The sequence below is a fragment of the Bactrocera neohumeralis genome, chromosome 4, assembly GCF_024586455.1.
Source record: "Bactrocera neohumeralis isolate Rockhampton chromosome 4, APGP_CSIRO_Bneo_wtdbg2-racon-allhic-juicebox.fasta_v2, whole genome shotgun sequence".
Taxonomy (NCBI): Eukaryota; Metazoa; Arthropoda; class Insecta; order Diptera; family Tephritidae; genus Bactrocera; species Bactrocera neohumeralis.
The window spans coordinates 85,456,036-85,481,934 of NC_065921.1; the positions used below are offsets into that span (position 1 = coordinate 85,456,036).

The window sequence follows — 25,899 nt, forward strand, 5'->3', positions numbered from 1 at the left end:
GATTAGTCAATTTCAACATCTAAAACAGTCGCGACAATCAGTGATTTTTCGGGGGGTCACACTGAGGCGATCCCATAAGGGCTTCTGCACTAGTCCTTATATTGTATTCTTCTTAATTTTAGGCATTTTGAAGAATTTAAATTCTTGTTTATTTGCTCTATCCTTTCTATTTTTTTCTTGTTATTTTTTTGATCCAAATTGTATAATCCCATAAATTATATACCATGCAGTGCAATATTCAGTAAAATACATAGGAGTTTTCGAAGTTCTGATACTGCTTCTTAGAAAAATACTAGCGAAATTTTCTCATACATACAATAACTCTTTAGCGCCTTCTAATATTTATGTTATCATTCGAACAGAAATTAATAAAATTTTCGGAAATCCGTCTTTTTTATATAAAATTAGGCTTCCTAAAATTTTAGTATTAAACTAGTTATTTCTCTCTGATATGCAGTGTAATATTTTCTCCACATAAACCAAACTCTGAAACAAAAAATTCGAATAAGAAATTCTACTATATTTTTATGATTATTTTTTCCTAAAGCTATTGATCTCGTGCTGGTGAATTCTGAAAAACATAGGGAAACAAGAAAAAACGTTAACTCCGGCTGCACCGAAGCTAACCTTTGCAAATAGAAAATATCTGTATGGCAGCTATATAATATAGTGGTCTAAAAGCGATATAAAAAATGTTATGCAAATGTGTAATACATAAAGCTGCCATAGTGGAAACAATTTCGAAAGAAATTGACTCAATCACATCAAAAAAAATAAAATCTCTCATACATTTTCTGGATCGTATAATCATTTGCGATCATTAACCCATTTCAATTACAATTATTTCTCTCCATTTCACAATCCAATTTCTTCAACACATTTCAACGAAATCCAATAAGTTTTTAATACCGAATACATCTGTGCTGCTGCAGAGTGCCTGCAGTGGCACTCGTCTAACTGTTTGCTATGCACATGCTTTAGTGTTATTAAAAACGCGCTCATTTATCTTAAATGGCTAACTAGATGGCTTGTGTTGCATTATAAACGCATTTGCCACAAATTGAATACATATTGTCTTATTGTCTGGTATTGTGTGTAGAAATATCAGTTATAAACTGGTATTGACTATGTGTATGTGTGTGTGGCACGCAGCATTTCAAAGCTAAAATAAATTAGTTTGAAAATGAAATATATATATATACATATATAAGCAAATATATACTTGGTTATGTGGTGTGTGGCTGGCAACATCATTACCGCTTCGCTGTTGATTGCCACAGAATTTGTCGGTTATTTAACAAAGAAATGTAACTTATGCACTCATATGTGTTAAAAGGGGGGATACACTTTACTGTACACTGTATTGTTATTTTTACATCACCAAGGAGATACAATTTCATTGGAAGTATGTTGGCAGGTTTGTGGCAGTTAAGTGTGTATGAAATCGAAGAATGCAAACTCATCATTTAGTAATTTCGTTGCGTGTGTTTTTCATGCGTCAATTGAGTTGCTCACATTGTTCCAAAGCATATAAGCTCAATGGTAGTTCTGTCTGTGTGTTTGTATGTAAATGGAAGAAATACCTTGTTTTTATGCATATTGATATACCAACATCACGAAGTGCATATATAGTATTCCTTTAACCTTTGAAAATGTGGCATAAGCTAGTTGGATGCTTACTACTTAACGCTGATAGTGTATAGCTTTTTGGGAGAAGTCGTCATCGCTTTAATGCGTACATATAATATTGGATAGTCGAAAAAGTCTTTTCCTATTGCTAATCAAATTCCAACTTATTTTTGTATTATATTTATAATGAACCTTGATGAACCGTTTCGGTCGACCACTTTCTGCCATTTTTCCACCAGAGACATTATTAAGTAAAGCAGTGTAAAACTTTTGGTTTCTCGGCGAAAAATTGTGATAAGTAATTTTCACAGACTTTTCTTGAAGCCAACTTTACTCCATTAAAGGAGTTATGCATTGACCGAAAAAAAGGTAGTCCGATGGTGCACGGCCAGGTCTATATGGTGGATGCATCAAAGCTTCCCAGCCAAGATACCCCAATTTTTGCCGAGTCAACAAAAATGTGAGTGGTCTAGTCTTGTTCTGATGGAAGACGAAGCCATTTCTGTTGACAGTAAAATGTAGAATCAATCGTTCGACCAGGCTGGAGCCAATCCCATCTCAGCAAAACCTTTCGAGACGTCAATTCTGGCTTTGCGACCATTAGTAGAGTTTCACCACGCTTGGACCATGATCATTTTCGCACATTTTTGTCGTACTTCATCCACTTTTCGTCTCCTGTAACAATTCACTTCAGAAATGGTTCGATTTCATTTCCTTTCAGCAAAGAATCACAAATGTTGATTCGGTCCATTAAATTTTTCAGATCGAGTTTCTTTTTGTAGCCAGCCTTTTATAAATGATTCAAAAACGTTTTTATGAGACGGTTCTGGTCAATATTTTCAATAATTTCATCGACTTTTTCATCGACCAGAGCGAGGTACATTTTTCACATCGAAATTTCCAGAACGGAAGCGAGCAAACCATTGTTGTGCTACACGAATTTCACAAATTTAAGTGGTGGCTTGCGTGGCATTCTTCTTCATTATTTTCCCCCTCATTTTTGAACAGCTGTAATTTTTTTCAACTCCCCCCAATTTACTTTTTTTGTTTAAATCTCACCTTTCCAACACTATACATATGGTATGACACAATGTGATTGGTATCACAGAAGATATACGACTGCAATGACACCTAATGACAAAATACGAAAATACTTTTTCGACTACCCAATATTTTATGAAAGTCTTATGATTATCGATTTAGAATCAAAAGGAATGTTCTGTCAAAATTTTAGTTGCTCCAGCGCCCTTTCAAACACCCTTTCATACATAATCTCACTTTATCTTCTCTTTTTGTCACGCACAGTTTCTCCAGTCTGAATGGTTTCTCAAGATATATATCTCTTCCCCTCATAAACTACTTTTTTCTCTCTCTAATTATAAAAACGAGTGAAATTCATAGATTCACTTAGAAACCAATTGAGAATTATAGTTGCCGGATTCGTAGTTTTTAACTAAATTTTGTTTTATTTTTTTGCCAAAATTAATTTTTCGCAACAAAAATACACTGATCAAATTGAAAAAGTCTCAAAAATTTTTCTCACAATTTTCTCATTTTTTTGTTGAGATTAAGTAGTTTCTCAAAAGCATAAATATTCAAGCATCATCCAGCTAAGTATTGGCGAGGCAAGCAACTTGCTCATTATTTATATTTTCTGCAACTTCCTGGTTTCAAACGAATTCGCTTTGAGTGGCTTTTTTGTGGCGGCTGTCAATCGAATGGCTTGATTTGAAAAGTTCAACTGATAGGCAAGTGCATATTAATAAATAAAAAGCCAATCCTTTGGTAAAGAGAAACAAAAACAAATAAGACGGAAAAAGACGGCAAGAGAAGGAAAAGCGCACAGCAAAATCGACTGCCAAAGCAACATTGTAGGCCTGCGAAGCAAACACGCAAAGCGCCAAGCAATGCAAAAAGAAGTAAAAAAAAACAAAAATAGCAAAAACAATGAACCCATAACTCAAGTGACACTTTTCAACTTGACTGCATTTCATCATTGCCAATACGCGTGGTGCACGAGTTCCGAACGCAATACCGTTGAATGCTGAACCAAGTGTCTACCGACGGCGTGGCATACCTAAGGTATTTGTATGCTAGTATACATAGTAGTTGTATAGTATATACAACTAACTAACTAACAATGACGACAATATTCAAATTGGCTTGAGCATATTGTTAACTAAGGAGGAATCAAATGGAAGACGCGACAAAAAAGGTTGCACGGCGAGCCAGGCTAAAAGCCTCAACCAAGCTATACTGGCTGTACTAATATCCTCGCCTTACTCAGGTATGCAGCCAAACAAACAGCCTCCAGCACCATCTTTCGGTGCGCCAATCCTAGCAGGCAGTCAGCCTGTCATACAAACGACTATGGTATAGGGATCAAGTGCACTTGGCCTGTCATTTGGCTTTGCCTGGCACATTTCCATTTTCAACTTTCAAGTTCAACGCCATCGCCGCCGTCGTCGTCAGCTCGTCATCACCATCTGTATCTGCATCAGCATCTGAATCTTACGGCGCGTCAGCGGCTATCGGCGCTATCACCAGCGCAGCGCATTAGTTTCAAGCTGAAAAAATCAAACTACTTTTATTTTTTTTGCGAAATTTGCATCTCCCACAAGCTTGCAACGTCTTTTATACTCCATTTCGTATTCAAAACCAATGCTACTTTGACAAAAAAAAATAATTTGAATTTTATCTTGCGCTTTGCGTTCCTTTCATTGCATACCAACAAGGTTCACATGATGGCTGATGATGAGTTGACGCGCATATTGAGTATTTGGTGAGACGTAAGCGTACTTTTTTATGCAAATTGGCAGTTGCCACTGGAACAACCAGCGTTGCTGCTGTTTGAGCAGCCCTACCTACTGGCTACCGCTGTACCTTGGCATCTCTTGCTATTTGTTGCAGATTTTCGCCGTTAGTGCACTTAATGCTTTCGCTTTGAGAGGAGCTGCCGGCTACCGGCTACTTGAGTACGCCGAAATTTATAAAAGCTGTCATTTGTGGCCGCGTTGAAATGTGACCGCCAGCAGCATAAGCGTGTGCAAAGTTGAAAATTTGAATTTCTCAGTGCGCTCATCTTTCCGAAACTGCCGTCTGTCATTTTTTATTTGCTGGCCCATCCTCAGCGTCTTCCTGTGATTTTGTCAACCTGATGTTGTTGCGCGTTCATTGAACTCATACACTTGTCTGCGCGCCCCTGCTGCACTTGCTTGTGTCATGTTGCATGCTACGCGCCCTACTCGCTTGTTGCTTTCTAACTATCATATATTTACATGAAAACGAATACCTATTTTTTGGGTGTGATTTATGTGGCGCATCTCCTGCAACGCTGGTGTACACTTTGCAGCTCTAAGAAACAATAGCCCTTCTTTATGCGTCCTAATGCGTTGTTTGGTTTGTGGAAGCGCAGTGCAAGCATGTTTTGCTTATCGGCTACCCTGCCACTCACACATATTTATGTTTTATGTAAGTTGTGACAGTCCCACTTGTGCGTCGCCGTGTTGACGACAAAACAATTTTGATTTATTAGTTAACATTCTTTAGATCGCTTGTCATTTTCTTTGGAACCGTTGAAAAAGGATTGCCTTTCCTTAGCCCATTCACACGCGCTCTCCATTACAATGAGACCAGCTCCTCTACAAGCAGCAATCATATCGCATTGACCTTTCTAAGTGACAGTGAAGTTCTTGCAATTAACTTGATACTTGGTTCTTGCTTCTTCGCGTTTTTACATGCTTTTTCTGCCATTCACTTTACCCAAAACCACTATTACATTTGACAAATGATTACCAGTGTGTACACTTATTGTCACTAGGCTTATGTACTATATTTAACTATTCATGTTGTTGCTGTTTTGTTGTTCGTACTCGATGTCTTGTATTCCAAGCTGAAAAGCCGGTTTTAATTAGTGACAACATGAGCACAGCTTGTCAACATTTATTAAGTTCTAAAGTGTGAGTTAGAAAAGAACATCAGTGGAGTTGTTCTATTAGAGTTCATGGAAGAGCCTTGTTTGCTGGGAAAATTATTTCCTAGTTCTTGTACTTCCAAAGATCGTTTACATAAATACCTTATGATATGGTATAGTCATTATAACTGTAGTGCGATCTATTTTCGAAGGAAATCGAGTATAATTTTGCTTAATTTAACATTTTTTCCATTTTTTCATTTGTAAGAACGATATGAGTTTAAGGTCGTGAGGCCTATAAGTACTGGCAACACGGCTGGCGCAGTCCGATAACTGTATGTCAGTTTATGTCCTTAGAGTACCAAGCTAGAGTACCAACTTGCGACTCGAGGTGAGTTTGACGTTTCAAGAAAAAAGTGTTTTCCTTCTATCTCCGGCAAGCTATGACTTTGTTGGTTTTTCAAACAATTAAGTACAGACCATTTGTTTGCTTACGGTAACTTATTTTTTATTTTTACAATTATTACCCACACCTCATAGCACTTTATTTTTAAAATTTCTTTCTTCGCAATGAAAATATTTTATTAAAATTAATCATTACGCGATTTAAATTCCCGAAGGCACATGGTAATCTTGAAAGCTGTATCACATTCATTGGCGCCCTTCTCAGTTTTGCAAACATTTATTGCTTCTTTGATTAGGTCCCCTTGCCCCTTCAGCTCTGGGATTCGTATGATTTCCGCATAGGCTTTCTCGGGATCGAAAACACCTTTCTTAATCATTTCCCGCTTCTCCATCATGCATTTCGCCATACATTTTATGTTTGCATTGGCTTCATTAGCTTTTAGGCCATTAGTACGGAACTTTTTTAAGTCTGCTTCGGTCACATTCGCCGCAATCAAGCAAGGCAATTCAAATTTTTCGTCAGATAACATTTCTTTACACTGTGAGATAGGTAATAATTAAGAATTGGTCATATATCAAGCACATTCTAGAAACCTTACCACAGCCTTGCTATATAAGGCAGCCAGTATAACTAAAATGAAAAGCTCTTTCATTATTGCAGTGTCGTGTTCTCCAACGGACTTGTTGCTGAAATAAAATTTAAAATGCTACTGAAACGTCTAAGGAAAGTAGATCCATTTATAATCTATTTAATTAAAAGTTTCATTTTTTTTTCTTTTTTTGTTGAATGTCATGGTCTGCCTCGTCTGCTTTCACGTTTCATTGCTGACACTTTTTCTAAAATAATTGTGCTAACATTTGGTTATAAACAAATTTCTTCTTTTTTTAATTCAAGTAAAAATTAAGCCGATATTTGCCACAGTAATTGTTGTGTAATTTATCCATTATGATAGTTTTTGTCTGTTAATTAACCATAATGTCAACTAATTTGCTATTTTTTTACCTGCAACCTATTTTTATTGACAACTATTGACGCATTATTGAGATGTCACAGTACAGATAATTGTTTCAAATCTAATAAGTGTACGTAACTATTTATATTTTTGACAAAACTGCAACCAACCGTAATGGCAGTGTTATGAATAACGAGTAAGTTATTATGCATTAGAGCGGATCGATTTATAGGGAGCCAAAAAACGGAAAAATTGCGTGTGTGGGAAATGAACTATGTACGAAATATGGTAAGCAACTTTGCCTATGAGACTTTTGGTCTAAAACCGGTTTCTTAAGGCGTTTATTGCTGACTAACTATGGAAACATGATCACTTCTTAAAATATATTAATCTGCTTATAATCCACATTGTTGGCCGCTCTTATTCACTTTGGGTTGTCCTTAATATTGGGTCGTTCACTAAGTAATTCCGGGTGATGAGAAATGTTCGCAGCCAACTTCACACTTAACCGCTTTACCATTATATGTTTGAACAGTTGATATATGTAAAAGGCTTGTTTGCAAACAAATCCCTTAAATTTTTTGAAATAAAATTGGTTTGGTACTTTATCGGAGCTGGAACATCGAAAACAGCATTTTCTGCTTTTTCATTATCAAAAGGTTAAAAATGCAGTTCAAGCAATATGAAAATTATGTGATGTGTACGGAGATGTGTTGCACGAACGCCATTGCTAAAATCGATTTGCAAAATTTCTTCCGGCAATTTTGAGCTTGAGGATAATAAAGTCATTGGTCTATGCCAATTGTCGCATAACAATTCGAGAGTTTGCTGCAAGAATAGATTTGCCTTACGCGAACTTTCAAAAGCAAATGAAACATCTAAGATTGTTCTCACTGAACAAAATTTGCTTTGTTGTATTAACGACTGTGATTTGCTTCTTAAAAGTCAAAGAAGTGATCCATATACTTAGTGTTGGAAAGTTGAGATTTTATGCTTCATTTTACCAAAAAAATTAAAGTCTGAAAAGTTGAAAAAAGTTACAGCTGTTCAAAAATGAGTGAAAGTAATGAAGAAATTCGCTTTGCTTTGAAATTTTTGTATAAAAAAGGGAAGAATACCACGCAAACCACCTATGAAATTTGTGAAGTTTACGGAGAATATGCTGTATCAGTTCCTGTATCACCAAAATGGTTCGCTCGCTTTCGTTGTGGAAATTTCGTTGTCAAAGATACACCTTGCTCTGGTCGACCTATCGTTGAAGAAGTCGATGAAATTATGGAAAATATTGACCAGGACCGCCACATAAGCAGCAATGACATCACTAAGGAACTTAAAATTCATCAACAAACGGTTTTGAACCGTTTGAAAAAGCTAGCTACAAAAAGAAGCCCGATATTTGGGTATCACATGAATTGTCTGTGAGAAATTTAATGGACCAAATAAACATCTGAAATCCTTTGCTGAAACGAAATGAACTCGAAACATTTCGGAAGCGAATAGTAACAGAAGACGAAAAGTGGATCAAATACGACAATAATGTGCGAAAAGGATCATGGTACAAGCGTGGTGAAACTCAACAAATGGTCACAAAGCTAGGATTGACGCCTCGAAAAGTTATGCTGAGTGTTTGGTGGGATTGGAAAGGAATCATCTACTATGAGGTGCTCCAGCCTGGTCGAACGATTGATTCTGCATTTTACTGTCAATAACTGATGAGATTGAAGCAAGCAAGGTTTCGTCTTCCATCAGAACAACGCCAGACCACACACATTTTTGATGACTCCTCAAAAACTGGGAAAGCTTAGCGGGGAAGCTTAGAAGCATCCACCATATAGTCCTGACCTTGCACCATCGGACTACCATTTATTTCGGTCAATGCAGAACTCCCTTAATGGATAAAGTCGGCTTCAAGAGAAGCCTGTGAAAATTACTTATAGCAGTGTTCCGCCGAGAAACTAGAAAAGTTTTACACTGATGGAATAATGCCTCTAGCGGAAAAATGGGTAAGAGTGGTAGACCAAAATGGTACATATTTGGTTCATTAAATTACATTATAAATATAAAAAAAATAAGTTGAAGGTTGATTAGAAATACGAAAGGACTTTTCTGACTGCCCAATATATAGAATTTCTCTAGCTAAATCTTTATTTAGCAATTTGTTATTATTTACAGTTTGTTGTAATACTTCAGAGTTTAGTATGTCAAAAATCTCGAGATATATGTACTCGTATGTATTATATGCAGAGTTATAGATATTAAAGGTAAATTTTTGAAAACAGAAACATTTTCAGTTTTTCTGTTTCTGTTCTAGTCTTAACTTAGTCTTATAATAACGTTTTAATATAGAGCTTATGCTTATTATAATAGATAAAGCTTATGCTTATTATAATACGTGTGCAATAATTTTATTCATTGATCTCAATAAAAGAGATTCCAACTCTCTTCCAGCTCTTATGCAAAAATAGGCTGCGACTTAAAACAGGTCATAATCTGGTAGGCTGTGTCGCAAGGATTGGCACCTTTCATTTGATTGCATTTCTGTAAGCTCTGCTTCACAGTTTGTACACTCGCTTTCGGGGCCATATTATTTTCGTTCAGGTATTTAATTGTCACCGTTTCGTCGAGCATATTGTTTTTATAGAAACCCATTTTTTCACTAACACACTTCATGTGACACTTAATGGCATTGGTGGCCTTAGCAGGATCCATTTGACTGTCGAAGTATTGCTGTAACTCCCCTTTAGTGATACCACTCTCCTTGTTGCAGGCATCCATTAATTCCAGGGGCGTCATATCCGCCTGTTAGAGTTGGACACAAATATTTTTAGAAAACTGTTTTAAATGGTTAATTGTGCTGGAGGTTCTAATATATTTCACCTGCGCAACTACCAAAAGCGCGGCTATGAAACAAAGTAAAGTTAACGGCATATTCTGACTAAATTCAATTGAAGCTGAAAACCAACTGTCCGATTTGTGTTGTTTTGACGCGTTTTATACTAAATTTTATAATTTTTTGTGTAATTTACTAATTATATTAAGTTTGGCGTAACTAATTTTGGCAACAAGATAATGAGACTAAATTAGAAGCTCCAACAAAACTTTTATAAAGAAAAAATATAAATAAAATAATAATAAAAAAGTTGTATTATGATAGAAATGATAGCTTGAATCGTTGCAGGGGTTTTCAGCAGCTACTCTCTTGGTGTTGATGAGTGTTTGGAAAAATACGAGTCAGAATAATTTCAGCACTTTTCGTTCTATCCAGCATTTCTGAGAGATTTTAACTTTGCGCACCAGTTTTTTGTTTCGTTCAAGGAGTTTTGTCGATGCAGTAGGGCTTAGATGCAGGTTCAAAATTTGTTCGACATTACAAGGATACTTAACCTTCATTCACCAGTGTTTCGGTCGATTCAAGTAGATTTGCCGATACAGATTTAAGACTTTTTCGCATTAAAAAGGTACTAATTTGAGGTAACAAAGTGTAATCTTCGTACTGAAAGGCCATAGTACTAGAACCTAATCTGATTTTAAATGCCCGACTCGCGCCTTGACCTGTGAGTATCTTTGATAGGATCTATGTTGTGGTCTTTTAGCTACACTTTTCCAAAAATTACTAGAAGCATTTTCCACTATTACCAGACTTTAGGGCATTCACAGAGAAAGTGGAAAATTGTTTACTTATTCCTTGCTAGTTCGCAGCCTCAGCAGATCTTGTTGTTATGGTAGCAGTTAGTCTGAAGATACTTTTCCTGGACCTATTTGATAAGTCTTTAATTTTTTTCTTGTCATATATTGGCCATATTTGTTTAGTTATATTGCATTTTGTTATATTCTTCCATCTCTTATTTGCTAATTGTGCTCTCTCCTGATCGATCTTAGTGGTCTTGGTATTAATTCTACCTCGGATTCGTTTCGGAAAGCTCCTGCGTTTGCCAACTCGTCTGCTTTTTCGCTGCCGAAAATGTTCCTGTAGCCGGGAAACCACATCAAGTCTAGGTGTAGCTTGTCTTCTAGTGAGCTCAGTGCCTTCTTGCAGTTAAGGACTATGTTGGAATTAGTCATGGGCGACGACAAGGCCACGAGAGCCGCCTGGCTATCCGTGTATATTGTTGCTTTATGTACCCTCTCGTAGTTATTAAATAGAGCTTCGCAGGTCTTCTCTATGTCCAGTTTTTCCGCATAGATAGAGAGAGAGAAAAATGTTCAGATAATCGGAATATACTCCTGTACCTACTCCGCAGTCAATTTTGGAATGAGATGGTATCTTTCTCCCCTATTATCCCCTTTCTCCGTTCTCGTCTAGAGAGTATCCTCTTCTTCTTGATTGGCGTAGACACCGCTTACGCGATTATAGCCGAGTTAACAACAGCGCGCCAGTCGTTTCTTCTGTTCGCTACGTGGCGCCAATTGGATATTCCAAGCGAAGCCAGGTCCTTCTCCACTTGGTCCTTCCAACGGAGTGGAGGTCTTCCTCTTCCTCTGCTTCCCCCGGCGGGTACTGCGTCGAATACTTTCAGAGCTGGAGTGTTTTCGTCCATCCGGACAACATGACCTAGCCAGCGTAGCCGCTGTCCTTTAATTCGCTGAACTATGTCGATGTCGTCGTATATCTTGTACAGCTCATCGTTCCATCGAATGCGGTATTCGCCGTGGCTAACGCGCAAAGGACCATAAATCTTTCGCAGAACTTTTCTCTCGAAAATTCGCAACGTCGAGTCATCCGTTGTTGACATCGTCCAAGAATCTGCACCATATAGCAGGGCGGGAATTATGAGTGACTTACAGAGTTTGGTTTTTGTTTGTCGAGAGAGGACTTTGCTTCTCAATTGCCTACTCAGTCCGAAGTAGCACCTGTTGGCAAGATTTATCCTGCGTTGGATTTCTAGGCTGACATTGTTGATGGTGTTTACGCTGGTTCCAAGATAGACGAAATTATCTACAACTTCGAAGTTATGACTGTCAACAGTGACGTGAGTGCCAAGTCTCGAGCGCGACGACTGTTTGTTTGATGACAGGAGATATTTCGTCTTGCCCTCGTTCACTGCCAGACCCATTTGTTTTGCTTCCTGTCCAGTCTGGAGAAAGCAGAACTAACGGCGCGGGTGTTAAGGCCGATGATATCAATATCCTCACCTGGAAATATATATTGAAACACATAAAGGACCTGACTTAGCTATCATCTCCATATTGGCGGCGGAGACGCTTTTGGAGTCGTGTATAATTCGTTGATATCTGTACTGGAGTATCTCTAGCTCCATGTCTTTAATCAGAGCTCGATTATTATAAATACTGACTCCAGATTTAATTTCTCTAAGCAGGTTTTGACTAGAATTGCACAAAAATTAATATCTGGTCTGTGTTCAAACGATCGTTTCAGCCTCATAGAGTTCCTTAGAAATCTGATGATCGGCTCAGTACATATGTGTAATTTAAATACAATAGAATCGGCTTAGATTGGCTATAGGAAAATATTTTTATAAATAATTGTCGAGAACAATATAAAAATCCATCATAATTCAATTTCAAACAAAACTGGTCACATTTAAACCGATAATCGATTTAAAATTTAGCATTTGTCCAATGGTTTTTGTCTCAATTCCTAACTTTTGCCTACTCACCCTCCGGCCATCGCTCATGTGCACCAACAATATGCTCAAATACTTTGAGCTACAAATTGTCTGCTCATTCCTTTGTTTATTTTGACAACAAACCAACTTCAAATGGTTGCTTCCATTGAAATGTGAGCAACTAAAACAACAAAAAAGAAAGAATATTTCAAATATTTTAAAACTAACAATTTCCAGTGCCGAATAACCGTGGGCTCGAAACAATTCAAAACGAAATATGTTTGTAATTTCTCAGTAAATGACCAACAAACATTAGAACAAATAATGTTGCACTTTTGTTGTTGTCACAAAATTGCTCTTGGCTGGTTGTTTAAAAAGGTGAGAATAAAGAAAAATCGCTTTAAACCACAATGCGGCAAGAGCACACGTCAATTTTAATTGTTAAAGGTCAGTAAGGGAGCGAGTAACTGCCTCACATACCCACAGGCACACACAGGTACACGAATTGTGCATTTGTATGCGTTGCAAAGGTAATGGAGAAAAAATTGAAAAGCTGGCACAAATAGAAAATCATATTAAGTGAAAAGAAAAAGTAGAATTTATTTAAAAGGATGTGGGCGCACACTCAGCTGGCGCAAATGATGCACAACCGCAGCTCGTGTGTTGTGGAATGCATGGCGGTGTATGTGTGTGTGCGTGTGAGCGCTGTATTGCTTTGCTTGGCATTTATATGTGTTGTGACGCATACCTGTGGTGCGCCGGCGACGGCTGCCTTTTGACTGCGATTTTTGGCTCAAAGGCACAGCTGGAGTTCACACCAATACGTGATCACGTGATGGCAGCGGTTGGCAACACCAAAATGCAACAGCCGCAATTTTGTGGTTTGCACGGCGTGTGTGAGTATGGGAGTTTTCCTGCAATGCTAATGCATCATCGCAACGGCATTCAATAGCAGGAAAAGAGGAAAAAAGATTTCGATTTTTTCGTAAATGAAATTTATATCGAAAATGTAGGCGTCAGCAAATGTAGCAGTAGGGAAGCAAGGGAGGCGACTGATCTCTGCGGGAGCGCACACATGTGCATGTCATATAATTTTAAAATTATTAATTGCTTTACGCCAACAGCTGTGGCAGAGGAAGTGATCGGCGATTTTGCAGTTTTCAATGCAGTGAAAGTGATAAAGTGATGGAAGTGGGAATTAGAAATAGGCAAGTAACTAAGCCCAAAGGAGTATAGACAAATGAAAGCAGCGGAATAAGTGAGGTTGATGTGTTTGCAAAATGATGGTCCAATATTTTTTGTTATTTACGGCTCGTATGTTATTTGTGGTTTGTGTCTTTACTAGAGTCTCCTATAACAAATATTCTACTAGTCTTCCAATGGTTGGTACAAGTTTCTCATCTCTTTCAAGAACTCATCATTTGTTTTAGGCGACCGTCTTAGTAGCCTTCATGTTATCCAGCATATGTAGTGCTTTGAAAAACCATTTTTGGTGTTTTATCAAAGACTATCGAGTGCTGGAGTAAATATTGAACGCAGTCCCTACCCCCTCCGCTCTCTTCAAAACATTAAGTGAGATCCATTCATTCCTTTTTCCAAAGATTATTACTTCTTCTATAGCAATTTGGTCTGTATATTTTGCGGGTAAGGCTCTGCGGAAGAATCCGAATGGATGAAAACACTCCATCTCTGGGAGTATTCGACGCAGTAGCGCGGAAAGCAGAGGCAGAGGAAGACCACTCCGTTAGAAAGACCGGGTGGAGAAGGCCTGGCTATATTTGGACTCTCCATTTGAAAAAGGAACAACGACTATCGCGCTGTTGTGAACTCGGCAATAACCGCGTAAGCGGTGTCTACGCCAAAAAAAAGAAGTAGCTGTTTGTTCGATTCGCCACTCTCCAAAACTTATTGCATCAATTAAATTCTTGACATATTTCAAGCTGAGGTCTTTGCTAATGCGAAAGCCGTAGAGCTGGTCTCTGTTGCACCAGCAGGTAATTCCATAGTCAACATCTAGCAGCAATCTACATAGATAGTCAAGCAGCAATTAAGGCAGTAACCTCTTACTGCATATCGGTCAGAAGTGTCTTGGAACGCGTGGTAGCAGTGGAAAGTGCTGACAGAAGTGAGCAACTTCACTTCTACTAGCTGCCAGGTCACAAAGGTATCGAGGGCAACGAAAAATTTACGAAATTACCAAGAATGGTGTGCGGCTAACGTGATAAACATTGGGAAATCCATGCATTGTCTATACGACGATCTAGACAGAAATATGGTAAAGAAAATAAAAGCACGATGGAACGTGCTACCTTGCTGCAAGATTGCAAAAGCCATGTGCAAAACAGTAAATTGAAAGCACACAAAATTCTTATTGGCATTCGATAGAAGAGAATGCAAGAAAATTATCGGAATACTTACTGGCCACTGTCTGGTGGCGAGACACGCCCTCGAATGGGGCTGACAGATTGAGAAGACTGCCGGAAATGTTTAGAGCAGGGCACCAGGGAAACAGTGGAGCATCTCTTGTGCACTTGTCCCGTATTGGCAGGACTACGCTGTAAGCATCTGCTGTGACCACAGTACGATACACCGGAGGAGGTATCGATAGTGAGGCTACAGAGTCTGTTAAAATTCGCGTCAAGCGCAGTGATCCTAAAGTATGTCTACTTCTCTTGGACCTCGAAACTGAGCTCCATCCGGTATCGCAAAGGACCTAAAACTGGTCTATGAATGGCTCATTGCCTACCAGTTTAACCTAATCTAATTGAAAGTTTTGACATATTCAAAGTTCATATACATATATTCAATACAAAATTGAGAAAGTGTAAGCTGTAATTGAAATTTTGACTTCACCACCATTTTCAGCACTCTCCTATTGTGTCAATATGCAACTGATTGTAATTAATTTATTTAACAAAAGAAGAGAGCAAACAAATCTTGTGCTGCCAAACTGACAAGTCAGCAGCTGTTAATGAGCTGTGCAACTAATTAAAGACAATAATTTATATAAATGATTGAAAGAAAATGGCTGCTATGCAAATGTAAATTAAGCAGTTGAGCACAGAACAACAGTTGAATATATAACTATAAATATATATATATATTTATATATATGGAGACAGTGGACTCGCAAATTACTACAAAAACCTGCCACTTGGCGTCGAACCAACGCTTCACCCGTCAGCCAGTCGCCCAAGCAGCCACCATTGATCTTACGTCGCAAAATGTTATGACACACTTTTGCCACAAACAACATTTCGCTGCTGACGGGGCACTTTGCTGTTGCTGCTGCTGCTCGTGCTTTCAACGCAGCGCCACAACGTCTCATTAGTGTTAGCCTTTTGTCTTCGTCCATACTTACCCCTACTTGCCACCTATTGTACCAACAATTTTCTTGTTCAAGTTGTTGTTGTTCTACCTTGTGCTATTGCTTATGTAAGTGGCCTTGTTTAAAGCGCGCACTGGCTGTGCTTTTCATTGCCTCCTCGCCGGCTGTCAATTAACAATGAACTTTTGCTTACAAGGCAAAATAATTGCTATGACCCCCAGTGGTTGTGAGGGACGCGCGGGACGTGCGGACGGCAAAATAAATGAGTGGCACATTCATAGACATGCAAATCAGGTCAAAACAATGAATGCAACTGACAATGAATTACAGGCTGTCGGTACAGACGGACCTGTGTATATATGTATGTAGGTATACAGGTATAACCACTGCCCATATTTCACGGACGAGCGCTTCAGTGAGCGGCGACAACAAGGAGTCTTCGTCATATCAGTCACCGCCAGCGCCCAGCAGTCGGAGCACAACGCTTGCCTCATTATCGGCTATACTTTATAGAGCAATTCATTAGCTGCTGCTGCTGCGGGGGACAGCATGTTAACCTACATAAACGCTTGCTATGCCGCACACACCTGGCTGTCTGCTTCCTTATTTTCCATTCAACCAAACTCTCAATTTTTTATGCACGTCCTGCTGGGACACAGCGCTGCAAGCACATTCAATACAAGACAATAGTCAACTACAGTAGCGTATAGGTTGCTATGTGGTAGCGCTGGTATTTTGTTTAAATAAAAAGTGAACAATTTGTAAGAAGCGGGACTGTCTTCTACATCCTTCTTGCGCCTTTTCATGCCTACTTGCTGTTCCTGTTCCTAGTGTTTGTGCTAATGACAAACACCGTAAACAGTCAAATGACACAATAATGCAAATGGCAAGCAGGCAACTGCAAGCGTAACAAATAGCTGTAAAAACATTTGCACAGCCACACGCACACTCGCACACAAACACAGCTACCTTATTTATAACACAATAGAAATAGAAATTCTTATAATCGGTTGGTAGTGTGTAGCTGCCTTGCTGTTCTTTTGCGGTTGATCCTTACTCATCGCTTAGCTGCCGATTGCATGCAAACTCACACACATTTGGCTTCACATGTATTGGTCAGCGTTTATTGTGCAAGTGGTCCTTCAGCTTTGTGTGCTCAGTGCTCGGTCTCTCCGCCTGTCACTGCCATTTACACAGTGTTTTCCCTGTTGTTGAATGACATTTGCCTTTTGTTTGCCATACAATTGTTAGTTCTCAGTTCTTAGAGTTTTCTACGACGTTGCTTGGAGGAAATTTTCTTGACAAAAAGTGCATAGAAAATGCTATTAAATGCGCTTTTTATGTCACACCGTGGGTGCCAGCCATTGAGCTAGCATCTCTGGTGGACTCAGTGTTGCAAAAAACGTAAATCCAACAGATATTTTGAAACGGTTCCTTGTTTTTTGAAATTATACCTCCGCATGGGTATTATCCTCCTCAACGAAGACCCAGCGTCTTTTGTGGAATAACATACTTGTACTTAAAATAAAGGCGGGTAATCTCATAAGTAGATAATGGCATTTTATGCGCAAGTTTTATAATTATTTGGAAGAAGTAGTAATGTAGAATTATCTAAAATGAAATAGAGAATCTCACAAACACGAACGAAACTAATGTCGAGAAAGCAGTCTTAACGAGCTGTGATTAAGTATGAAATGAAGTAATGTAGACTCGCAGCAATAAAGGTTCTAATAAATTACCTTTAAATTATGAAAACAAATAATTTTAAAATTAAATTGACAGCAGGGATTCTGGACTGAACTCAGAGCAAAACCGTAGACTCAATCAGTTGAAACGACCTTTATTAAGAGAGTAGAAACAAGTATGAGTAGTAGTAATTAAAAAGTAAATGTAATGGCTGATCCAAGTAGAGGAACTTTCTTCACTGAGAGTGGACCGTGGAAAGTCGATTCGGTGCCATTCGCAGCAACTCGGACTGACGTATGGAACGACTTTACCACGATATCTTAAATTGAAAGCATACAAAACACAGCTTGTACAGAAATGAAGCCGTTCGATATTTCCAAGCGATATCGCTTCGTTCTAAGAGCTTTCGTTCAGCGGTGAGTCTTATTTCTGGCTCAATGGGTACGTAAGATTATCCTGAAGAAAATCAAGAGCAGCCATTTCATCCAGAAAGACAACGGTTTGGTGTGGTTTGTGGACCGGTGGCATCATCGTACCAATCAATGGATTTATTGAGAATGCACTTCGGTGTGTAGAAAATTTCACGTTTTGGACCGGTCGAGTGGACAACAAGCTCGTTTGATACCACACCGTTTGACTTTTCCTGTGGGGATAAGTAAAGTCTAAAATCTATGCGGAATAGCCCGCTTTGATTCAGGCCTTGGAGCGAAACATCATGCCTGTCATTCGGCAGTTACCAGTCGAAATGTTCGTACGAGTCATCCAAAATTTAACTCTACGGATGTACCATCTTAGAAGTAGCAGCAACCAACATTTGAAAGAGATAATTTTCAGAAAATAAATGTCAAAGAATATTTTCTAATGATATTAAACATTCCTCATTAACTTTGAAGTTTCTGTGTTTTTCCTTAAAAAAGTAGGAAATCTCAGAAAGTATCACCCCTTATTGAATCAAATACTATAAATTAACGGTGTTTTTCAACTTATGAGAAAAATCCTTTTCTGTAACCATTTTATAAACATATTGTAATCAAACATTAACAAATTCCTCATACTCACTTATACCAGTTGCAAGTCAAACTATACGCTAAACATATTCCTTAAATATCCTGCCACCGTCTCAACTTTTTCATACAAGTGATCCTTTTTACAACTGTAAAATGGCAAATCGTACATAATGCTAAAGGAAAATGCAAACAAGTGAATACAAGAAAAGCAAACTTCGTACCTTTCAATTTGCGCGATTTTTATCTCGACAACTACTGCTTCCACATACCAATTCCTTGCTGCAAAAAATGTAAATAATAGTTGCACACATGCATACTCATATGTGCAACTTCATACAGTTGTTGTAGTTGCGTTTGCCTGCCGCATTCGTGCCTTGATTCATCGATACTGCCGTTGATTTCAGCTAATGATGGCACGTTTTTTCAAATGTGCGCAGCCAAATGGTGCAAATACATGTAAAACGTATGCACATAAATATATACATATATATATATACATAATCATGCACCTGCAACATCATTGCATGAGTATGAGTAAATAGATTCTGTGAAAAAGTGATAAGAGCTGTGTATCGCAAAAGGTAGATAATTGTCTGAAAAGTTTATAAAATACACATACATATACACATACATATGTATATAAGAGTATGTAGGTTAGTTTTTCATCACACAAGGGCACATACGAGTTTTCATTGCTCTTCACATATGTATTTATGTATGCGTATGATAATGCAATTATTATGCACACATGCGATTTTTGTACTGAAAGGCGCACAGTATGTTCCAATTAAATAACACAGTGCAACAGCTAATCTGGGGGGTGAGAAATTCCAAGTCAAGGTGATGGTACTAGGTCAGTATAGTAAAACCCTCAAAGGGTTTGTCGTTCGTATGTGTCATTTTTTTTTATGACCTTTTAAATTTTTTCCTTATCTTGATGTTTTTTCGCTTAGTTGTAACATTAAAGTAAAAAAAAACTACGTTTTTGGCAAAATGTTACAACTAATCGAATACGAATTAACTAAGGAATACGATCTTGGACCATTCCCGGACATTTCTGGTGCGTTCAAGAAAGTCTCTACAGAATCTGTACCGAATAGAATCCAGTCGGTAAGAACTGGATCAGAAATTTTTTGAATTCTAGACTTATATCGGGTGATTTTTTAAGAGCTTGATAACTTTTTTTTTAAAAAAAACGCATAAAATTTGCAAAATCTCATCGGTTCTTTATTTGAAACGTTAGATTGGTTCATGACATTTACTTTTTGAAGATAATTTCATTTAAATGTTGACCGCGGCTGCGTCTTGGGTGGTCCATTCGGAAAGTCCAATTTTGGGCAACTTTTTCGAGCATTTCGAATAGCCCGAATTTCTTCGGAAATGTTGTCTTCCAAAGCTGGAATAGTTGCTGGCTTATTTCTGTAGACTTTAGACTTGACGTAGCCCCACAAAAAATAGTTAAATCGCATGATCTTGGTGGCCAACTTACGGGTCCATTTCTTGAGATGAATTGTTCTCCGAAGTTTAGTTAGCGCCATCTTGTTGAAACCACATGTCAACCAAGTTCAGTTCTTCCATTTTTGGCAACAAAAAGTTTGTTAGCATCGAACGATAGCGATCGCCATTCACCGTAACGTTGCGTCCAACAGCATCTTTGAAAAAATACGGTCCAATGATCCCACCAGCGTACAAACCACACCAAACAGTGCATTTTTCGGGATGCATGGGCCGTTGGCCACCAAGATCATGCGATTTAACGCCTTTAGACTATTTTTTGTGGGGCTACGTCAAGTCTAAAGTCTACAGAAATAAGCCAGCAACTATTCCAGCTTTGGAAGACAACATTTCCGAAGAAATTCGGGCTATTCCGGCCGAAATGCTCGAAAAAGTTGCCCAAAATTTTACTTTCCGACTGGACCACCTAAGACGCAGCCGCGGTCAACATTTAAATGAAATTATCTTCAAAAAGGAAATGTCATGAACCAATCTAACTTTCAAATAAAGAACTTATATGAGCAGAATGCAACGACGCTAAAATTACCAAGGAAGTTTCTAGACGTATTCCGCAAGGTGGACTGTTATCTCCACTTATAAAAGGGGATTTGTCCATAAGGACAAATAAACTGCTAAGGAACTTGGACGGCAAAGCCCCTAAGATAGTAGTATATGCGGAGGACATTGCCATCTTAATAACGGATAGGTGTCTATAGACCATTAGCAATATTATGGCCTGTTTGTGTTCACAAGAAATCACAAAATTCGTTTATGGAGGTTCCCTTCGTTAAATGAGACACAGCTCTCTCTCAAGGACCGCACCAAGTACCTCGGGGTAATCTTGAACAGCAAACTGCTATGGAAGCATAACGTGGAAGAAAGAGTGCGGAAAGTTAGCAATGCTTTATATACGTGTAAGCAAATGCTTGGCACAATCTGGAACTCTCCCGCTCTCATGCACTGGTGCTACACGGCTGTTGTAAGACCAATTCTGCCCTACGGTGTAGCAGTGTGCTGGACAGGGCGTACGGAAATTCACTTACCGGAAGCCAATACAAATTCAGAGGCTCGCTGCGCTATGCATTACAGTAGGCTTAAGAACAACTCTAACGGCGGCTCTTGAACTGGTACTTAACTTGCCACCTATAAACCTTTTCGCTGAAAACTGCTTAGCAAAATCGGCGGGACAACTACTGGCTGCAGGTAAATTTACATATAGAACCTTCGGGCATAGCTGGGTAATGGCATTTGGGCAAACACCGACCACATGATCCCACTTTTCAACTGGAAAAGAAGGTTCAAAGTAAACATAGAAAAAGATGGCTGGCGTAAAGATATGTTAGCCTTTTAAGTTGTTAGAGCTGGGCTCTAATGCCCCTGCAGGCAACTCCAAAGTCAACACCTACGTAGAGAGCCAAGCAGCAATCAATGCAGTAACATATCGGCCAGAATTGTCTAAGAAAGCAGAGCAGCAATGGAAAGTGTTGCCAGAAGCAAGAAACTTCACTTCTAGTGGGTGCCAGGCTATAAAAGCATCGAAATCAATGAATTGCGGTTCAGCTCATCACGCTAAGCATTTAAACTTTCCATTTGGGTATTACAAATATCGTGTCGTAATTAATATACCCTTGTCATGGCATAAAAAACTTGAATACCCCTGAAAGTATGTTTATCAAAATAATCATAACTACCCTTTTATCTTGCCTATGAAACATAAACTCAACTGAACTTTGACTTCAAACAGTTGTAAGTATAAGCAAGTAAACTGTGTGCTTTCTTCCTTCGCACACTGTACTCGGCGTTACAAGCGATTATATGTACAATGAAAAAAATTCACTACGCTATAGAAAAGCTGAACTGCAGCTTAAGATGCACTGCTCGTTATATTTTGAAGAATGAGATGTAAACTCATGCACCAACTAGTTACGCACGTCTCCCCCTGCAAGGACGAATTGAAAATTACAAAAAGGCATGTAAAAGAAAACAGCTGATTTTGATATGCAACTGAATTATTTATTTTATTTTCATTTTTATTATCATTATTTTTTTTTTTTTGATGAGACTGTATATACCCCATTTAAAAAGCTTAGCTAATTTCGGAATATTTATTTTGTGCGAATATTTATTTTCAGCTTTTTTCGACGATATCACGCACACTGGCGAAAAATGCGAAATTACTGTGCATTTTTTATACAGCGCAAACAACAACAAATGTCGGCGTTGGCAACGTGTGCGCGTTTCAAAGAAAGTACTCATGCAAAATGCTGCCATGGAAGTGCGCACGAATAAATATACCGTTACATGCATGCATATATATAAATTTGATGAACAACCAACACATATACACATAGTATTTGAGTGTATTAGTTGACGAAATTCTCTAGTTGCATTCACGCGTGCTCGTGTGTAGTTTGCAGTAAACGATATGTCAGACAACAGAAAATACTGACAACAACAACAGCAACAAAATAGGGCTGTGATATGCCAAAAACGTGTTGTGATTGGCAATTTTTTCCGTTTTGTTAGCGCTTGACAACATATCTCGCTGCAAAACAGAGATACTCATGCATGATTTTGAATTTACACACACACACACACACGAACTATATGTGTATGCAGATATGTGTGCGTTTGTGGCACTTCGCATACACTCACGCTGCACTCTTCCTTATCGGTTGCACAATCAAATGACAGCGTTGCAGATGCAGAACAACACAAATATTTGCAAAAACAACAACATATTTAGCAAAAATTGTACGCTATCAATGGCATAGTAGGAATTCATTTAAAAGGATCAACAAAGGTTCTCTTTTTTGACGGATTTTTAGGAACACGAGTTTCAGCATAAATATTCAGTTTTTGTAATGTGTGTGTGTGTGTGCAGTGGGTTGATAGTGATTGACAGTTTTTGACATGCCAAAGTGTAGGTAAAAAAATTCTGTTAAAAAAAATTACAAAATCCATTTTGTACAACAACAATAATGAATTATTGATGTTCTTCCATATATTGACGAGCTGTTGTTGTTGTTGGCTCATATTAGAAAACCACAAATTTACGAAAATGTGCGTAAAAGCAGCAATCGCTATTGCAATCAAGGGACAGCGTTGCTAACACGATCTCAAACATGCACACATATACAGCTACACATACATACATGAATACATATATAATCTATATATATCTACTTTTGCCACATCTCCTGCTCTTTTCTACAGCTGCGCTCGCTCTTTAGGCGCTCTGCCTCGAGCATCTCCTTTGACCGCGATTATCAACAGTCAGCCTCTGTTAGCCTCTGTCAGCTTTAGTTATCCTCCTCAATTGGCTCATTCGTTGCGCTGACTCGTGTGAGTACAAAAATGCGTTGCAAATTTACTTTCTATGCAATTTAGTTTTTGCTTAACTTTTGTAGTTCTTCCTATATTTTGCCTCAAAATTATTAACTATTTTCTCTTGGCAGCTGTATCAGCTCATCCCTCGTTCTTCACTATGTTCTCCCTACTTTATATTTGTATGTGTGTGTGTGAAAGAAAGAGTCTAGATCTGATGGTATTTATCAGCCATTTGTTGTGTGTGTATTAATTGTATGGCCATTGCAGCAGGCGGTCAAGTATAGACTTATCGAGACATTTAGATCTCTAAGCATCTTTCCTTACAGTCTGCGCGATAGATGCATGTGTGAGGTCATCAGTCATGCCCTTTTCTTTATCTCAATATTGGAATCATGGTACGCATTAAATGTTGATAGTATTTTTCAAATCCTCAGCGCCTACCGCAGTCATACACATTTTTGTGATTCATTCAGCTAAGAATTCTCTGAGAACAAGTTCCAAAAAGAGAAAACATAGAAAGATTTGTGAAAGTCGGCAGAGAAGTAGTGAAAGGCCTTTATTAGGATTTATTCTCTCTAAGTTGCCCTTACATATTTGGAAACCTGCCAGAGAAATAGTGAAAATACCACTGAGAATATCTTTTGAACACTAGTATTTATAAGTAGCCTTTGAAATCAAGTGAGAATCAGCTCGTCTGTTGCAGAGTGAAGAATTTTCGAATGAAACCCCTGAGATCGTTTTGTAATGATCCACAGAATATTCAGCAACACCAAGCGAATGAGTAAGGCGTGAAGTTACAGATGTTTACAGACAGTTGAAAATAGCTGAAAATCTACAAAAATATTGGGAACTTAAAGGGACAAATGGGTGGAATTCAATGAGAAATAAGTTACCTAACTTTCTAACATATGTATTTTTCATTAATTAAAGATATGTCTGTAATCTTTTTGAAAAACAACTTCAGGCACTTTCAGAATACATACTTGTTTAGTTAAAATTAGCGGTACTGTTACCATAGCATGATAGTGACTCCATCCGCCCTGCTTGTCTATAATTGTGTGCGGAAGCCGCTTATTTAATTAGAACACCAATCAATGCGTCAAGTGATCAATGACGCAGCAAAATTCACAAATGTGGGCTATCACACACACACACACAAACAACAACGTCTTACAAGCAAACACAGGGGAACACACAATTACCAGCGTATTAACCAGCCATTTCGCCAAAATAAAGCCAACATCACAGACTGCCCTCAGTCGCCAAACACTTGGCCTCAGCCTCAAACGCTGCGTTGACCTCAGCCTCATTCACAAGCTCAAACGCAATGCCTGCTTCCATGAAAGCCGCTTAGGACCGCATACAACTGATGACTTACGCTTGACTTGCGCTTGCACTCTGCACAGTTTATGCCAATAACAGCGATTGGTCGCCAACAATTTGGCTAAGTACTACCAACGCTACCAACACAAAGCCAATAATGGGAGGCCATTTTGCATGCCACATGTGTATGAACTGCCGTGTGTTGGTGTGTGGGTGTGTTCGCATCTTTAGATTGAAATATAATTCATGCATGTGTATAGCATATCCTGCCGGCACACAATTCAATCAGTCATCTTAGCTTGGCAGCGCACATGCACACACACGCACACACTTGCGGCCAGTTTTGTATGGAGGTTAAGTGAGCCGGCTATTCACCTTTGGTCATGTTAATTAATTATGGTGCGCTTGTGATAGCTTGTTTGTTGTGCTTGAAATATATTCTAAGAAAAGATATAAAGGCTAATGCTCTTGCCCTTTACTTGCGGTTTAATGGTTTCATGAATCCTTTCTGTTTAAGGTTTGAAGCGCATGATGGAAATGTATAAGTAAAATAAATTCAATTCCTAGAAACTTTCTACAACTATCATAACTACGCTTTGTTGCTTTATTGTCAAAAAACATTTTTCATATAAATCTGTAGGCTTCAAATAAGTTGGCACTATCTTTGTTGGTTTAATCCACGGAAAAGTAATACACTAAAATATTTTCGAAAAACGCAAAGGTAAAAAGCTCATCCATACTCTGATGTTAGCGAAAGTTCTACAAATCTATGAGACTAATACTTCAGTTAGTTACCGACGTTCCGCCCTTCCGTAATTACCCACCGTATGAAACGAAATTTGATGTACGTGCACACATCTGGCAATTCAGTTAAAAATCCACTTCGAAGTTCCGTACTTTTTTAAAGCAAAAAAACTCTACTTCAAATGTTGGCCGCGTCTACTTCGCAAATGGTCCATCTGTTGAGTCCAATTTTCGATGACTCGTTCGAGCATTTCGACTGGTAATTGGCGAATGACACGCGTGATCTTTTCCCACAAGGCCTGAATCGAAGGAAGATTGTCCGCATAGTCTTTACACTTTACATATCCTCAAAGGAAAAAGTCTAACGGTGTGATATCACATGATCTTGGTAGCCAACCGACTGGCCCATTTCGTGAAATTATCTGCTAATTGAAGTGTACTCTCAATAACTCCATTGATTGATGCAATGGGTGGGACGTGGCGCCGTCTTGTTGAAATCAAATTTCGCCGAGATCACGAG

The 25,899-nt window shown here is 38.5% G+C and overlaps 2 protein-coding genes across 2 annotated transcripts; both read right to left on the reverse strand.

Annotated features, from left to right (window-relative positions):
* Nucleotides 1–6,132: 6,132 nt before the first annotated feature.
* On the reverse strand, nt 6,133–6,600 carry LOC126755891 (general odorant-binding protein 56h-like). Its single transcript, XM_050468615.1, has 2 exons — nt 6,547–6,600; nt 6,133–6,486 (listed from the first exon to the last, which is right to left on the reverse strand). Exons 1-2 carry the CDS (start codon nt 6,598–6,600, stop codon nt 6,133–6,135), a joined length of 408 nt encoding a protein of 135 aa, XP_050324572.1.
* Nucleotides 6,601–9,351: 2,751 nt separating this feature from the next.
* On the reverse strand, nt 9,352–9,828 carry LOC126756362 (general odorant-binding protein 56h-like). Its single transcript, XM_050469367.1, has 2 exons — nt 9,778–9,828; nt 9,352–9,699 (listed from the first exon to the last, which is right to left on the reverse strand). The coding sequence occupies exons 1-2, from the start codon at nt 9,826–9,828 to the stop codon at nt 9,352–9,354; spliced, it is 399 nt and encodes a 132-aa protein (XP_050325324.1).
* Nucleotides 9,829–25,899: the final 16,071 nt, after the last annotated feature.

Bases quoted from the DNA above. Each gene is read 5' to 3' on its own strand.
- LOC126756362 (XM_050469367.1), bottom strand. From the start codon at position 9,828: ATGCCGTTAACTTTACTTTGTTTCATAGCCGCGCTTTTGGTAGTTGCG. The intron at 9,700-9,777 runs GTGAAATATATT...CAACTCTAACAG, and splicing joins CGCTTTTGGTAGTTGCGCAG to GCGGATATGACGCCCCTGGA.
- LOC126755891 (XM_050468615.1), bottom strand. From the start codon at position 6,600: ATGAAAGAGCTTTTCATTTTAGTTATACTGGCTGCCTTATATAGCAAG. The intron at 6,487-6,546 runs GTAAGGTTTCTA...CCTATCTCACAG, and splicing joins CCTTATATAGCAAGGCTGTG to TGTAAAGAAATGTTATCTGA.